Source organism: Melospiza georgiana, chromosome 3, assembly GCF_028018845.1.
Source record: "Melospiza georgiana isolate bMelGeo1 chromosome 3, bMelGeo1.pri, whole genome shotgun sequence".
NCBI classification, from domain to species: domain Eukaryota; kingdom Metazoa; phylum Chordata; class Aves; order Passeriformes; family Passerellidae; genus Melospiza; species Melospiza georgiana.
The window spans coordinates 17,742,420-17,760,312 of NC_080432.1; the positions used below are offsets into that span (position 1 = coordinate 17,742,420).

General features: G+C 44.2%; 1 protein-coding gene and 1 long non-coding RNA gene across 5 annotated transcripts in view; one reads left to right on the forward strand and one right to left on the reverse strand.

The window, feature by feature from the left end:
- Positions 1–17,893, forward strand: part of LOC131080827 (uncharacterized) — a 23,829-nt gene continuing 5,936 nt past the window's right edge. For both annotated transcript variants that reach the window (XR_009114223.1, XR_009114222.1), the window contains exons 1-3: positions 1–53; positions 619–682; positions 9,449–9,504. This is a non-coding gene — a long non-coding RNA (uncharacterized LOC131080827). The remainder of the gene's footprint in view (positions 54–618; positions 683–9,448; positions 9,505–17,893) is intronic.
- Positions 10,815–17,893, reverse strand: part of PSEN2 (presenilin 2) — a 17,599-nt gene continuing 10,520 nt past the window's right edge. For all 3 annotated transcript variants that reach the window (XM_058019389.1, XM_058019388.1, XM_058019386.1), the window contains 4 exons: positions 16,370–16,447; positions 15,016–15,135; positions 14,401–14,519; positions 10,815–13,257 (listed from right to left, as the gene is read on the reverse strand). In XM_058019389.1, the coding sequence (XP_057875372.1) occupies positions 13,102–13,257; positions 14,401–14,519; positions 15,016–15,135; positions 16,370–16,447 (473 nt within the window). In that variant the 3' untranslated portion in view covers positions 10,815–13,101. The remainder of the gene's footprint in view (positions 13,258–14,400; positions 14,520–15,015; positions 15,136–16,369; positions 16,448–17,893) is intronic.

A 17,893-nucleotide genomic window follows, 5' to 3' on the forward strand; every position in this document is an offset into this window, starting at 1 on the left:
GCGGGCCCGGCGTGGCGCGCGCGGCGGCTGCAGGGGGACGTGAGGCCCGTGAGGTCCGTGCGGCGGCGGGCGGGGGGGGCGCGGGCGGCGGGTGAGGCGTGAGGAGCGTGTGCTGCGAGCGGGGCGGCGACAGCCGCCGTCTGTCCGCGCTGGGCCGGCTGCCCCCGGGCTGCGCTGCTCCAGCGAACGGGGACCGCCCGGTGCGGTGTCAGTGGGAGGTGGCGGCGTCTGGGGCGGGGGAGGGGATCCCGCGGTGGGAATGGATGAGGTGGGCTCGGGGAGACCGGGGGGTCGCTGCTCCGGCGGTCCCACATTCCCCGTTAATGTGCATGGGGAGATGGGCAGGGGCCCCGCGCCCGGCAGGCTCCAGGGAAATGCCAGGCGGAGGGAGCAGTTCCCGATTCGTGGCGCTCCGTGTCCGGGAAAGCTTTGTCTGTGGCTGCCTGTGTGGTTTGTCAAAGCAGCGTGTCACGCAGGCACTGGGAACTGGTCAGGTTGTTGGGAAATGCACGCTGGAAACAAACGCGGTGCCTTGTTCCCCGCACTGGGAACTGGTCAGGTTGTTGGGAAATGCTCGTGTGCACATGGGAAACAAACGCGGTGCCTTGTTCCCCGCAGGTCGATGCCAGGGATGCGAGGGGCTCACAGCATCAGCCGGCTCCCGGCTTGTCTGGATGCTCTGGTAAGCGCCCGCCGCTGTCAGCAACTTTCCCGTCTGAAAAATAACAATACAGTCGTTCTGGGGCATTTGCCACATGGCTACATCAGTGCAGGAGTGCATTCGGATGAGGTTTGGAGATGAAATCATTCGTTCCTTCCTAAACCAAACAGGATTCATAATCCTTCTCCAGTTGTAGCAGAACTTGCAGGAGTGACCAACAAACAGCCCCGAGCTTTAATTTCACCATTGTCAATGCTTGTTTTGGCTGACCTTTTCAGCTAACTAGTAGCTTGAATTGAGCACTTAAATCCACACCAGAGGACCTGTATCTAAGTCAGTAGGAGTTGTGGATGCTGTGAATTGTAAAGTCAGTAGGAATTGGGGATGCTGTGGATTTGTGAAGAAGGAAAATGGATAAATGGTCTGCTCTAAGTGTGTAGAGAGGTAGAACTGTACAAAAACTGTGAGTATTACTGCCAATCTGCTATTGCCAAAGTTGCCCTCCTCTGTAGAGGGAGACAATTATTATCTCCAGCTGCTCAGACCAGAGATTGGCTGCTATTTATTGATCAAGTATTACACATATTCCTTCATGTTAAAAAAAAAAAAAAACAACAAAAATATTTGCATCTTCCCCAAGTCCCTCTCAGCTTTCCACATAAACCCTGAGAAGGTCTCTGTAAAGCACTGAACAGACAGCTACAAATAAATTTAGCAATGTTCATCACCCAAACATTATTGAATTAGAAGCCAGCTCCAATCAGGACTAAAAAGGCTGGATTTGAATTTGAAAGGTGAAAAAAGAAACAGTTCCCTGGGAAAGGCACATTATTGAAATAAATGCTTAACACACAGGCTGTGTGTAAACAAAATATATCTGAAATGGAAAAGGCAAACACAATACCTGATAAGGGATGGAGGCTCAATATGTAGATGAAGAAAAAATATAACTGTAATAAGATACCAGCCTTGACAGGTTTTGTCCAAAAAAATGCCTCATTTCTTCATTTCACTACTCACAGCTGTGGAAATATACACAAATTAATTGTTCTATTTGTGGTTAGGTTCATACTATTTCTAATAAAGAAAAGATCATATATGCCCTCATCTGGAAAGAGACAAGTTGTGGGTGTCTTTTCTAAGGACACCCCTTTATCTATTCCTGTGCAGGATTTGGATGGCAGTGCTCAGTTTCTGTGTAACATCACTTTGCTTGCATCAGCTCGGCATTAATTGTGAAACACCTTACTCACAGTGCTGAGCACAGAGAACTGGAGGCTTTCTGCATGAGCAGCTGCCATAGTTTGAGATGGAGGCACAGCAAGGCCAGGGTGAAGCTCTCCCCATCTCTCAGAGGCAGGCCTGGCTGCTTCCCTTCATTCACACGTGGTAAACCATTGGATGTTTCTGCCACTGCTGTTCAATTTGCATCACACCTTCTCCTGCCAGACTTTCTGCAGCCTTAAAAGACCCATTGAACTTGAGCTCTTTCTGTATATAAAGAAGAGAGAAGTGTCTGTATTCCCACCTAATTTGGAGTGCAAAGAGGTAGGAATGAAAGCTAGGCTGAAGCTGATGGGAAAAAATAGTGTATGTCCCTCTTTGTTACTTTTTAGTTCTTAGGGGGAATAGGGACAGGACACCCAGGACTCAATCCAGAATCCAGAGGTTAATTTTGCCTACTTTGTCCACAATAACAATAAAAAGATGAATGTGATACATATGAAGTGCTGGGAGAGCTGTTCCATGGCAGATCTCCCTGTAAAGTGAGGAAAAATGGTTACAGATAAAAAATATTGTCAGTATTTAGGATTGGTTTAGTGCTACCACTTGTGAGATTGGCAGCCTTTGATCCTGAAAAAAGGAAGTGTTGTAGGTGGGAAATAGACCAGGGAGCCATCCTTTTCTTCAGGAAGGGTATCAGTGGTTTATGTAAAGCCTTGTTGGCTGTTTGGGGTGTTCAAATTCAGGTTCCCTTCTCTGCTTGGGAAGACTTAACAGCACTCCACACACTGAGACCCTAATCATTGTGCATCCTCTTGTCTTCTCTCTTCAGCTTTACTCATATTATTTAATGGGAAAGTTCAGCAGGAGGAAATGAGGATGGAGCAATCCTCCAACCCCGTCCAAATCCCAGACAAATCTGCAGTCAGGCCTTGTGCAAACTGCCTTGTGCAGTGGCAGGAGAGGACAGGAACCCTGTGGGATCAGCCCAGGCTGCCCATCCTGGTTTTGTGCCCTCCACCAAAGCAATGCAGGTGAAACAGCAGCTTCATGCAGGCCCTGACTCTGGGCAGGGTTTGTGTAGAAGCTGATCTGCTGAGTGTGCTGTGCAAACATTAACTCATAAAGGCCTTCCAAGCAGGGTAGAGGGAAGAAATCTAGTCCCTATAGGGAGGTCCTTTTTCCTCCTTGTCCTGTGGGGACATAGAACAAGGAAGAATGGATTCAAACTAAAAGAGAGCAGACTTAGGATAGATATTAAAAAGAAATTCTTTACTGTGAGGGTGGTGAGGCCCTCACAGGCTGCCCAGAGAAGCTGTGGCTGCCCCATCCTGGAAGTGCTCAAGGCCAGGCTGGATGGGGCTCTGAGCAACCTGGGCTGCTGGAAGGTGTCCCTGCCCATGACAGAGTGTTGGACTAGTCAAACTTTTAAGGTCCCTTCCAACCCAAATTATTCCATGATTCTATGCAACTTCTTTGTAAATACCTAAACAATGACATCCACATGACAGCAGAATGAGGTTGTTGCAGGTTAAAAGGTTTTGCACCAGTGTCTAAATCCCATGTAATTTTTGTGTTGTATACCTGCACTCTTTTGGAGGTGTGTGCAGTGCAGAGATGAATTTGCAGAGCAAGTCAAAGCAGTCCTGTGAAAAAGCAAGTTCCTAGACTTTGAGGAGTCTCTTGATTAGATATAAAGAATAAGAAGTGAACATTATTAATAAATGCAATACAGCTGTCATTTTCTTCTTGTAGCTTGCTTGGTAGTGTTCTGTTCAGTCAAATTTCAACATACTGCCTTATCTAGAAACATTTCTGTGAGCATTTCTAGCAAGAAACTTACAACTATGAGGAGTATATAAATCAGTCTTTTATTAAATTAAATTATGAGTTTGATTATAGTAACATTAATTATTATAAAGCTATAAATACTACAATGATCTATCTATCCTCATGACAGATATAATCAAAACTATAATAGATTTAAATTATAACTAATAGTTACAATTTACCTATGTCAGAGTCACACTCCCACAGAGTGGGAGTTTTAACCTACTAAGGTTAAAATGATATGTTCAGGATCATTTAATTCTCAAATTCCCTCATTTTCCTCAAAGCCTTGTACAAAGTGGGACACGTTCCCAGAGAGGAATGAGCCAGAAGTGCTAAACTTTAACAAACAGAAGAAGTTAGAAGACCAGAGCCTGGAAGGATCTTTGGGCCCTGGAGTAAGAAGGCCTCAATTGCAACAGAAAATTACTATGGGCAGACTACTGGCCTGCAGAAAAAAAGGTGATGGAGCCTCAATTAAGCAGCAGTTGGTCATTTAATTAGGTTGACAAGTGTCCAGGCTGTTCAGAGAATTCTCATGCATAGGACAGGCCCAAGCTGTTTCTCCAACCACAATATGCATGGTTGGACTCAATGAACTTGGAGGTTTTTTTCAACCTTAATGATTTTAGGAATCTCTAATAGACATCACCATCCCTCTCTCGTGTTCACACAGCTAACCACAAAGCAAAAGCTGCTCTGGAAGTGTTTCCCTCAGTTCTCCTTCTCCAAGCAACTTCTGGGGCTCAGATGAGCTACCTCTTGAGGGGTTTTGCCTCATCTTCTCTAGAGGCAGGGAATTTTTTCAGGGCAGATGGAATGTCTTCTCTGACTCTGTGGATTTATGGCGTCCCATCAACATAATAATACAGGGATGATGATGATGAAGTGGAACAGTTCAAGTGAAGTCACTGGACAGGTGGCTTGGTTTTAGTAGTTAGCTTGGAGGTATTTCAAAACTTTGGCAGGTGTCAGTGATGCTGTTTGTACCATATGTTATTTATATGGCTTTTTTTATGGGCAAGAATGAGAGCAAGAGCTCTCAGAGAAATGGCATCTCACTGACTCAGTCAATGGTAGATGCACATCCAGTATCATCACAGCATCCAAATGATGAGCTATTTTTGTTAAGCTTAGTACTGCTCTGGTTTCTGAACTGTGTATTTTCATCCCAAAGCATTCTGGCACTCATTGCACTTGCCCTGCCTTTTTCTCTCTCCACTCACTGCAAAGGGACAGAGACAAGATGCCATCTCAGTTAGCACTTTATTTTAAGGTGATTTAGTGCTGTCAGAAGGGGGTGGTGTGGCAGTTCTCAAGATTAATATTTTCTGTCCTAGAGGAAGAGATAATAGTGCAGGAGCAGGACAGATATTTCCTAGAATCACAGAATATGCTGAGTTGGAAGGGACCCACAAGGATCATTAACAAGGATCATTAACTCCAACCTGTGGGCCTGCACAGGACACCACAAGATTGACACAAAATGCCTGACTGCATTGACAAACACCTCATGGATTATGTCAGGCTTGATGCTGTGACCCCTTCCCTGGGGAGCCTGTTCCAGTCCCCAACCACCCTCTGCCTAAAGAACCTTTTCCTAATATCCAACCTAAACCCTCCCTGACGTGGCTTTATTCCCATTCATGTCACTGGTCACCACAGGGACATTTCATGATTCCCACTCCTGTTTTCCTTCTGGAGTTTGCAGTGAGCAGCCTTGCTCTGCTCAGCTGGAGAGGGCAGGGAGTGCCAGTGGGGCTGCCAGGTTCTGTGCAGGAGAGGGGACTGCTGAAGGGCTGTCCTGTCCCCTCACTGAAAAAAGGGAAGGTGAAGAAGACACAAAACCCTTCCCTTTGCCCCCTGTGTTTTGCCTCTCTGTCACTAAGTGGAAGAAAGGGATACCAGTCCTTGTTTTTGGGTTAGTGTGTGGGACAGTGCAGGGCAAGGACAGGCACCCTGCCACCTTAGCAATTTATACAGTCAAACATTCACAGTGTTAGCCTTGCCAGTTCCAATCCTGTTGCACAACAGTGCTTTTTATGGGTGTTGAGCAAAGCCATTTTGAATGAGATGAAGAGTGCAGTAGCCTGATTTGCAGCTGTGTGCCTCAAGAACGTGGCATTTCTGTTTCTCTGTTAAACATTACTCAGTCTGTAATTCTGCTTTGTCTGGACTGGACAGATCAGTTGTTTCTGCTCATTGTAAATTGCATTTGCTTGCAGAGTTTGGTGTTGTGCTCTCTGCCCTTGGCACCTGATTGTTTACATGTACCTCAGCCCATCCTGGACAAGGTGGGAAGGCTCAGTTCTTTGTAGCTTCCAGCCAGGATTCACTTTACAGATGATAACTGGCAAAGCCATTCACCCCCTGGGCAAACATGGCAAATTCATTTTAAAGCCAGGCAAACAGGAACAAGTTCTTTGCCTGCATTTAGCCACTCTGGAAAGCCTTTTGCCAAAGACAGAAGGGTTATCTGAACAATTTGGGCAGAGTTGTTCTAAATGGGAGGACAGGCAGGAGCCAGAGGACTTGGGAGAAACAGAGTTATTTGTGAACATTTACTGGAACTAAGAATGAACATCATAGTTCTGCTGGTTAATGGCAAAGTGTGCTGCCAATCCCAGCCACTGCCCCAGCTTTTGGCACAGCATTGCCATGTCTCACAGAGCTGGAGAGCAGTGAGCCACCTTGCCCTAGCCTGGAATCATCCCCAGGATACCTTGTTTTCTTTCACTGCCCTGAAAGCCAGTGCTTGTTCTGGCTTCCTGGCTTCCTGCCTCGCTGTTCCAAGCACAGCAAGGTGTGGGATGGAGACTGGAAAGCTGCAGGCTGTTTCTGAGTGCCTGTGTGGCAAATGGACAAACTCACAACCTCCATCCACTTGCCACATGATGACTCACAGATAGTCATGACAATTTACTTTAGCAGTCAGTTTGCAGGGATGTTGTGGCTTCAAAAGCCAAAAGCCAAAACCAGTATGGGAAAGCAGGATTGTTGCTACCTTTGGATGCTGACTCTTTTCCTGCTTTGCTGTGGCTATCAATCCAATTCCAGAGGCCAATTGAGCAGGACTGCATGATCCAACCTCTGCTATCTACATCTGTGTCTGCATACCTGGACACAGAGACACCAACTGGGGGCAGAACATCCTGACTGGCACGTAGCAGAGTGCAACTAAGAGGGAGACACTAGCAATTAACAAGCCTCTGGAAGGAGTGACTGATTGAGAGATGCTCCAGACATCCAGGTTAAGCCCTTCATTTGACCCTGAGCAAATGATCCAACTCCTATCTGTAAAACAGGGTTAATGGCATTCTTCTGCTCTGTCGTGCTTCTAATGTTAAAGTGTTTGGAAAGCCTCAGTGGGAGCACAGCAGGAGGAATTTCAACCTGCTCTGTGCTAGTGTGCAGGGAAAAGGGTTTCCTGAGAGCCAGCACTGCAGGTTCACTCTCTGCAGACACTTGTGAGATTGCCAGCCTGCAGGAGCCCAAGGTGTGAGCACAAAGATGTCCCTTTCCTTCAGCAGTCCCACCAGACACAGCATCTGGGGATGCAGCTGGACAGAGACTACACCCAGCACCATCCACTCAGTGCCCTGCAGCAGCTTTGGCTGCAGCTGAGCTGCTGCTCTGCTTTCCCAGCACAGGAAATGTTACTCCTTGCCTGAAATACAGATGTTCTCACTGTTCTGCAGCAGTGCTCCTCTTTCATGTCAGTGGTACACAGCATGTGCACACAAGAGTAGCAGAGAAGGTACCTTAACCCTTTACATGCTAAATGCCCCCATTTCCCCATCCTATTTAAGTCCTCTTGCCATTTGATTCTTGCTTGCCCACCCAAATCACAGGGACAGAAATCAGGGCAATTCTTTTCCATATTAAAGAAGAAAGTTAAACAGTTGTCATGCCCCCTGAAAACTCACAGAGCACTTGAGAAGAAGACTATTAGCACAATAGCTGGAGAACAAAAATAGCTCAAATTTGAACTACCCAGAATACCACAAAGACTCTATTTGGTAGGGGCTTAAAGAGAGGGCATGTCTTTTCTGGCTTGATGAAGGGATGACATTCCTGTTTAGAACAGTACTGTAATGCTACTGGCATTTTATTGCTACTAACTGCTGGTACACAGGATAGGCAGCTTTTAAAATAATCCTGAATCCTACCTTCAGTTCCAGGGATCTTGCTTGTCTTACACCAGTTTTGAAGGAAGGCTCATATTCTGCAGCTCAGTGAAGTCAGGGAGAATTGTAAATGCTTGTAGCTTAAGCTCTGTAAAGGTTGAAGATGGCATGGCATAAGGTAAATAGGCTGGATTTTCCACACTTTTACTTTATGCATTGTTCCTGATCTGCCTGAATGCAAGTTAGCTGTGGAGTTACTCATATTTTATACCAGGGTGAGCAAGATCTCCTTTAAATCATAGAAACCAGGAGAAAACAGGTCTAATGCTTTTCCTACTCCACCCAATTCTGCAGGGCAGGTTCAGGAGTGCCAGGCTTCCTGGCATTTATTTCAGCACATATCTAATCCAGAGCTGGCTGTGGGAGCTGTCACTTACCTCACGCTGCATTTGATAGGGCTCCAACAGTTCCCAGTTTTGGAAAATTTCTACTCCATCCACTTGGCCCTGTACCTGTCTCAGGTTTCTGTATCAAGGAGTTTAGCTAGTTCCACTTCAAAGTTTCTGCTTATTTAGATCTTTTTGATAGTGAGCCACAAATAGTGCTGAGCACTGACACCTCCCGAATTGTGCTCTTGGGCACCTATCAAATGTGTTGCACAAAGAAGATAACAGTTCATATTTGCTTAACTCCTTCAGTGCTCAGGGCAAACATCTTGGATTTAAGAGTGGCAAAAAGTGGGTGATGGCAAATCTGCAGCAAAGCAATTTGTAAAAAAGAACAGTAATTTGTGTGATGGTGTTTGATGCCATGATATGATGTGGATCCTCCTTATGTATCCAAGCTCAAACCCAGCATGGTCATGAGGCCTTCCAGTACCCAAGGGGAGCCCAAATAAAGAGGGAGAGGTACTTTTTACAAGGGCATGTAGTGACAGGACAAGGGGGAATTGCTTCCAACTGAAAGACAGTAAGTTTAGATTAGTTATTAGATTATTGAAATTCTTTACTGTGCTAGTGGTGAGCACTGGCACAGAGAAGTTGTGGCTGCCCATCCCTGGAAGTGTTCAAGGCCAGGCTGGATGAAGCAACCTGGTCTAGTAGAAGGTGTCCCTGCCCATATGAGGGGATTGGAACTAGATGATTTTAATGTCCCTTCCCACCCAAACCATTCTATGATTGCATGATTTACTGTCTTGCTTTGTTTCCCACTTGTAGAATGAGAACAGCTCACATCACTTCACCTGAGGAAGAAAAGATAGATTCAGTGAGGAATACAATGTGTGTTTGGGGCACACAAACAGTGTTGTAAGAGAATTTCTGGCAAAGATACCACATCTCTCCAGACTGCTTTCTTACAAAACAACCAAGTTCAAGAAAATAAGATACCCCCTGGTCCTCCTGAGGCACAAACAACAGAGACTCATAGAATGGTTTGGGTTGGAAGGGGCCTTAAAAACCATCCAGTACCAACCCCCTGCCATGGGCAGGGACATTTTCCATTAGACCACGCTGCTCAAAGCCCATCCAACCCTATCTAGCTTGTCCCTGGATTTCTCAGTGCCAAGAGCTGGAAGGACAAGCTGTGTGCTCTTTTTTCCTCCCAGATTAGCAAGACCTATTGGAATAAGAGACTGGAAGTGAGAGGAAGAATGACAAATCAGTAAGTAGAATTATTCCTTTCCTTCTTGAAGATGCTCAGAAGAAATCTTTATGTAATAAATTGAATTTAGCAATGCCTGGGGGAGCCCCTGACTTATGCCTGGGGCTTTGAGGAATGGAACTAGGACTGGATGATTTATTAAAAAAAGAAAGGGGGGAGAGAACCCAAACAAAATGCAGTGTAACAGCAGGACTGCAGTGCTGAACATGACATCACACTGAAAGCAGCTGGTTTTAAATGAATTCTGATTCAGCTTGAGCTTGTTCTCACTGAAAGTCTCTCCCATGCTGGACCAAAACTGAAGCTGTGCTGAGGTGTGGGGTGCCTGCCTTTCTCTTTTTTCCTGCCACGAAGGAGATTGCAGGGCCTTCAGCCTCCCTGAAACACAAGGGGCACAGGGCAGAGTATTTAAAATGGCTGGTACTTCTGCACATGGACCTGCTGCCCTCCCGTGGCTGCCAAGGAGCATCTCTAAAGCAGAAACTGAGGTCAGGGACTGAGGGAAACAATAAAGAAGTATAACTATATTCAGTTTAAACCAAACCACAGTTTGAGTTACAAGCAAGAGAAAAGCAAACACAGTGGGATTAGCTGGAAGTACCTCTGAGGGCAAGAACAAAGAGCCTGAAGTCAGGTTTGATGAATCAGGCCAAGAGTATCAAATGAAAGCTGTGAGCTTCTGCAAGGACTATCCTGTTTCTGGTTTTTTCATTATGACTGATGCTTCTTGTGCATCCCCTGAGGGGAGGGCTCATCTCCAGTCTCTGACACACAGCAGACACTTCAGCAAAACAACCCCAGACCTCCCACCACAAGTTTCACTTGGGGGGTTGCATTAGGCAGGCTCACCGCTAGAGTTTTATTCATGGTCTTGGCTTCAGTGTTAGATCTTCAAGACTGATGTGTGCCCAAGCTGCATTTGAGAGTAGAAGCAATGAAAGACTCATTTCAGACTGGAGAGGAGGGGTGAGTGTGAGCAGGATATCCTCAGACAGGAAAATGCCAACACATGGCACCTCCTAGAGGAATTGAGGTGTTGAGTGACACCAGCACAAGAAAGGTGTCCCCTCAGTGTAGCTGGCAGCTGTGCTGGTTCAGAGCATGCAGCAGTGACACCAGTGAATGAACACATCAGGCAGACAAATGCTTTGCTGATTCAAGGTGCCAGGTCACTGAGTCAGTAGCAGCCAGCTGTGAGTAGGGTAAATCCTGCCCTCTGCATTTCACATGCTGCACAATGTTAACATCACAACAAAACTTCACTTTATGCACAGGTGAAAACATCCAAAGAGATGAGAAATCACTCCACATAATTTTAAAATTTGCATGTCTGTGTGTACATGGACACACAAACACAAATATATATTTGTTGTAAATACATATGAACTTTTATACAATTATAAGCACTCCAGTATATCCATGATATACTCCTTTCACTCACCAGGACAATACATTCTGTTGCACTGCCAGAATCTCTTGCTCAGTTACCTTTTAAATTAAAATTCCTGTCAGTTCTGCAGAATTGGTCAGTGGCAGGCCAGTCTTTGGCAAGCAGGTGTCTGCAGCAAACCAGTAGTGATCCTTCAATATGTGAAGGGTCCCCTGCCAGTTTCCTTCAAGTATTAACTCTGCTTTCATAGAAATACAACCCTGATAAGCCAAGCAGGATTTTTCTTTCAGTATATACAAATAATTCACATCCTCTCTACACCATGCAATGCAAAAAGTAAAATCACGTTTCCCAGTGATTCTAGTCTGATTTGGCCCCACAACTGTTTTCATTAAAAAGAACAAGCACTAACAAACAAATAGAAAAATCAACTCTCACATAAACCTTAAAAATCAGCAAACAAAGCTCTACTGATTTATATTTCCAAAGGAAATACCTTTTAGTAATAGTTAACTCTGCAGTTGTTAAGTTCAAACATTGCAAATGTGAGAAATGAGGATGGAAAACTGACAAAGAGCAAGAGTTACTGACTTGTCCAGACTGAGACACACACACACCCCTTGTAAAAACACTTATGCACTTTTTAAAAATTAGTCTGAATCACCTGTGTGATATCCTTGTTAATTATCAAAGCAGATGAGCTTGAACAGGTCTACTGGAAAAAGCACTACATAAAATTGTGTAATTCAAAGCCTTTGCTAAGAAGTATTTCCAGAAATTAAATTCTATGTCTCTCAAAGACATTGCATTATTCATGAATTCTCACATAATGTTACATTTACTGACACTGATCAGCTGTCAAAGAAAACTGAGCTCATTTGAGTAACAGACACAGGTAAAAAGAAAAGAAAAAATAAAATCACAGAACTTTGGCAGCTATTGAAAAACTGACTCAAAGAAACAAAGTTATTTTCAAAGGTGGACAAAACATAAAGATTCAGTCTGTCCTATGTATTTTTTACTGACATCAAGCACTGTGATTTTCTTAATGAACTCACTTGAGGGTGTATAGTTATTCCTAAAAGTAATGTAACAACAGATTGAAGTTTGCACCCCAATATTCTGATACAAACTATGACTGGATATTTCCAAAAGAGTTCCTTTGACACTAAATAGCTATTTTAAAAATTAAAAAAATAATCTTTAAACAGTACAAAAACCCAGGTAAACCAAGTCTCAGTCAGTGTAAGAGAGGACCTCTTAATAAAGGGAAGGTAAATCCTCCTTTGGAGTAGTTACAACAATGCACAGAAATGAGACCAGAAACACAGCAAGTAAGATATAGGTCTGATTTACTGGAGTTGTTTAGTCATTTCCACCTTAGGGTCACTTCAGGATGGTAGCAATGACCCAGAAAAATATTTCCTAAAAAATAAAATGTTGGGAGGAGAGAGCAGTACGTGTTTCTGCATGCTGAGGATCTGATGTGCTGCAAGGGGCAGCCCTGCCTCCATCAGCTGCTTGCTGCACTGGTGGATGTGCTCAGAGAGCATCAGGAGCCTGATGTTCCACCATCCCAGCACTGACATCCTGCCTCAGTCCCTCCTGGGGATCCTGTCTCAATCACCATGTCTAACTGAGGTCAGGATAAATGGGCCTTTGGGGCAATTTCAGCAGATGCTGTGTGCACAGCAGAGTTCAGCCTCACTTCTCTAATGGCTCACACACTGCTCCATGCCTGCTCCCAGCTGGGCTTTTCCAATCACCTGCACCTCGTGTTTGCACACTTCAGAAGTGTGGATTTAGAAGTTCTAAGTGAAAACTTAGAAATTCTAGACTGTGGTAAAAGATGATTGGAGTTCCAGGGCTAAAACACTTTACTTAGCTCCTGGAAGATCAGACCCCTCACCTCTGCAGTGCTCCATGCCACATACAGGTTTCTGTGCTCACAACAGCCACTGTGCACATCAAATAAAATAAAAGTAACACTCTGACATCAGCAAGGAGCCAGGCTTTTCACCAAGAGTCCTGTGAAAAATCTCAGTTCAACATGTAACTATTGGATTTTTAGTACACGGCATATCAAGGAATTAGTGTTTTCCTTACAAATATATGGCACTAAGTGTAAAAACTTTATGACCTATTCCAAACATTGTACCATACTTCACAGCAAAGCTTGAAAAAGAATCCTCTAACTCTCACTTCTTCTAAATGTACAGCTGGTGGGAGGCCAGGGTGTCCATGAAGGGTCGCACGAGGTTGTCTGTTGAGAAGTAGAAGATCAAGCCAAAGGTGATGGATATGGGGAGGGCAGGCAGTGCTTTCTTAAAAACAGCCAGTAGTAAAAGTGTTAGGCATAAACCCTGTCAGAGAGAACAGAATAAAAATCACAAGGAGGAAATAGTTAGGCAACCAGAAATTCATGTCACCAACAAACCAACACACAGATAATTATCTAAATGCACTCTAGAGCACTGCACACTGCCTGAGCTACCAGCAGCAGAATATCTATGTGCCCACAGCTTCATCTTTCACACAAGCTGGCCAGGTTTTTCCTCAGCAATGTTGAGCACAGAAATCTCTGCTGAGAAAGTGGTATGAACAGCAAATGCAGAGGTACAGCTGACCCCAAGAGGGTAACTTCTGTACACATTATTTTACTCCTTGTTCTGTGCCATTATGAATGAAGTACTGATCCAGCAGACAAAAGCACTTAAATCCTGGTGAATAGCATAGATAGGAGTTCCACTGAAGGTTTCTAATACTTATAACACATTCCCAGTTTACAAAGTCCCTTAGGGTAAAAAAGAAAGAAAAACAAAAAAAACCCCAAACCCAAAACGAAATCAAAAATCCACTGCTGTTCTTTTGGCTGGATTGCTTAATACAATGGGTGAATTTTGGTTTTACCCAGACTTTCTTTTACATTCTAAAAATCCTGCTGTTGTCTTTCTGGTTAATTTCCATGAGGATGCTGAGGTAAACAGCAAGTGCATAATAATTATTTTCCACTCAGATGGAAGCTTAACAGTGTGTCTTCTTTAGACCTGGCAGGACCAACTCTTTAGCAGCCACAGTATGTTAGTCATCTGCCCTTACTGATAATTTCCATGGATTTCAGTCTCCTTCCTTCTCATTTTTTTCCAGTTCAAATAGTAGAATAAGATAGGTCCTTACCCTCTTATCTATCAGCTCCCCCTAGCATAACAGAGTTAACCTTTTCAACTACACTTGCTCATCAGTGTGCAGTTCCAAATATTGACTCTTGTGGCTGAAGCAAACACACCAGCAGTTCCTGGGGCTGTTTCAGCCCCACCACATCCACACTTGGCTCTGCTAAGTCTGGATCATTCTGCTGCAGTGCCTGTCTAAACCTACAGACAAAGTATTCCTGAACACCTAGCAGGTTACCTGGGCTGATTCAGCAGTGCTCAGCTGCTGGTACTCCTGGCAACAATTCTGTGCTGAGCAGGCTGTGACAGAGCTTTTAAAAGCTGCTCACTTACTATGAGAATGGCTACAAAGCAGGCCAGTGTGGTATTCCAGTCCCCACTAGCTGTGGCAGCTGCTTTCCCAACAAGCACGCTGTAAAATATGAAGTCTCCAAGGCCCAGCTTCACACCCCCTGAAAGAAGTGGAAAAAGGAAATAAGTGTTAATTCTCAGCCTCCTGATTTGCTTCCTCCTGAACAAATTCTTGTCCCCTGGGGAGCAGGTAAAGGTTCCTAGTCCTGGCTACCAACCTGGACCCACACATTCCTGAGGAGGCTGAGACTTCCAGCCCCTCTTCCCACTATTTGCTTTGTTCTCCCTCATTCTCTGAGGCTGCTTTCCAAATGAAGCAGCTGGGAAGCACAAGGACAGAGAGAGACAGGAGTCAGGGAAGAAGGAACTGTTTTAAATTGTACATGTAGCCAACAGATGTCACTGGAACCACAATCCCAGAACAGATTCTGCAGCAGCAAGAGGAAATACACAGTCAGACTCAAGATCTTCATTGCTCAGCAAGCACAGCTATTAGATCAACTGTGATTAACCAAACTAGGAACAGAGTGTTAAGCACAAAGAGTAAAAATGTCAGGCTCTAATTACACTGAAAACAAGGTATAAAGCTTCCCTTACTTTCCTCCTCCTCGAGCTCCTCTAAAGAAGTGACAGGGCGGGTTGGAACAGGACCGCTTGTCTCTGACATCTGAGACTCTGCATTAGAGGGGCTCCTGAGCTGTTCTCTGCCATCCTCAGCTTGGGTCCACAAAAACAGGCCAAGAGTGCATTACCAAAAAAAAAAAAAAAACACAAGAGAGAGCTACATTTTTAACATGTTTTAGCCCATGAAATCCACACTCCTGTGAAGCTGCCCTGCAGTGGGTGAGCCCTTTTTGTCTCCTGGAGATGTGACCATCAGGACCAGTTGATGCATTTCATTGTCCACAAATTTCACTTTTTTTTCCCCCCCTCTGTTAAAGCCCATCTGACAGAGCCTTTAGCAGTACTTTTGGAAGCAGCCACTCTGTGATATATGACTTTATCTGACAAGTCCTGTTTTTCAGAAGCTCCTACAAACTCTTCAGTCCACGTCAGTGTGACAGGTTGCTGCAGGTGCAAGCACATCTGGGACACACAGCTTCCACAGAGCATTCTGTACCCCTCAGCATGTGCTCTGTGCCCCATTTCCCAGCAGGATTGTGTCCCTGCCATCCCTTGGTATGTCAGCTGCTTCATCCTGAAATAAGCAGCATGCTCAGTTATCAAACCTCTGCACACACATTTATTGCCTTAACATTCAAAAGTAGTCATCTCTGAAGTGCAACAGGACTAGATGGGAAATCCTCCCAAAACCATGTAAGATTTGATTCAGTCAACTTAAAACTGCAGTTTAATTTGCATCTCAAGATGATAAAAGCAAAGGCACCCAAATTACTGCAGAACCAGCTACAATGTAAACTTGAATCACAAAAGCTACTGGTGGGTAACTGCCTTTAACTTCAGGCTTTACCCAAGGGTAAAGATATCTATTTTCTTTAGCAGAGTGAGCTATAGAGCACTTACAGAGAGGTGCTCCATGGCACTGGTCTGAATGCAGCACTGAATTTCACCAGCTCATCAGTATTATATTTAGGAGCCTATGTTGGAATTTACCATCCCCAGTATGGAAAAATGTAACTCCCCACTAGCTCACGTTCAGCTTTGACTTCAGTACACTGAAAAAGTGAGCTGAACAACACTTCTGCTTGATTTGTTGTTTGTTTGGGGTTTTTTAAAATAAAAGTGGCCTGAATATTGGAGTTTCCTACACTGTTCATCTTTGCTGCCAGTCCTAACAGCAGGTTTATGAACATCACTAAGTTCTGCAGGTAACAACACTGAAAAAAAAACATCCATCAGGATTTGGGGGCTTATGTTACATTCAATCTCAAACATATTCAATATTTCTGTAGGACAGTGCTGTGTATGGGAGAGGAACATGCAAACAAACCTGCATCCCATGTCTGCTGACTTGCTCCTCTTGCTGCTGTGTCTGGCTTTGCCATTCCAACTGTCCACATCATAGCAGCTGCAAGAAAGAAAGAAAGTAATCAGCTGCACAAATCATTGGCCACTATAGCTCAGAGGAAACAAGTATTTAGCTGTCCCTAAAAATACAAACCCTTGTCCCTGTAAATGCTTCTAAAACACCCAGTTGGTTTCCCTAGGAACTGAGACAGCAAGGTGGGAGAAAGCCAAGGCAACGCATCCATTCGGTTTTTAAGAAAGTTCCAGGGCACAAGTAGCTAAGAGTCAATTTAATCTTCTCTGTGGATTAAAGAAAGCAAAATTCCAGAACTAGGGTCTGCAACTCCTTTGGTTTCTTCCTGATTTCTGGCTCTTCTCTTCAAAGAAAACAATTTCCCAGGGAGTGATGGTAATACCAAAGGTAACCAGAGGTTAACTAAAACAGCTTGCTCATGTTCTGCTAAAGGTACAGCACACAAGTGAGGGATTACTGGAGCTGTCAGAATGCAAGTTTTCTCTCTGCCTGTTGTGGTTCCATCCCGTCAAAATATTGCATATTTCTGTTTTGGTTCTAATAGCAACTGATAGTTGGTGGTTTATTCTTGGGATCCTTAAATTGAAAAGGAATACAAACCCTTCCAAAATCAACAGAAGGGACCTCAAATCAGCTTTTTATTTAAGTGTGCATCAGTCTCCCTGATTTTATAGAAGCTAAGCTAAACAAAATAAGCCAAGGGAAACCCAGTGCCTGCTTTTCCATGATGAGCTCAGCCAAGGTGATGTTTTTGTATCTAGAGGGAGCCACAGAATGTAATGGAGACACTGACATTCTGCACAAGAACTTTTTGTTCATTATTTATTATTTGCTGAACTGCATTCTCCTTCAGGGAAGCTCTTGTTTGTTAACTAAAGCATGGGAGAGACTTCATCTGGATTGTCTCAGGTCAGGGTAACAGAATCTCCTGTAAAAGGGAAGGCAGCTGAGGTGAGCTGAGACTCTGCTTGGAACACATAAAAGCATTTATGTAACATTAAATGCTTGAAGAAAAAAAAAAATCAGTCAGGTTGAAGGCATCCTCAGCTTGGGACCAAACATTTGGAAATAACTTTTTATCTTCCAAGTGATGTAATGAAAAAGTCACTGAGGTCCATTGTGATGGTGTTCACAGGGGTTCTTAGGATGAGGGAAGAGATGAGGATCTGACTCCATGTTTCAGAAGGCTGATTTATTATTTTATGATATTACATTAAAACTATACTAAAAGAATAGATGAAAGGATTTCATCAGAAGGCCAGCTAAGAATAGAAAAGGAAAGAATGATAACAAAGGTTTGTGGCTCAGCTCTCTGTCCAAGCCAGCTGACTGTGATTGGCCATTAATTACAAACATCCAGCATGGGCCAATCACAGATGCACCTGTTGCATTCCACAGCAGCAGATAATCAATGTTTGCATTTTGTTCCTGAGGCCTTTCAGCTTCTCAGGAGAAAAAATCCTAAGGAAATGA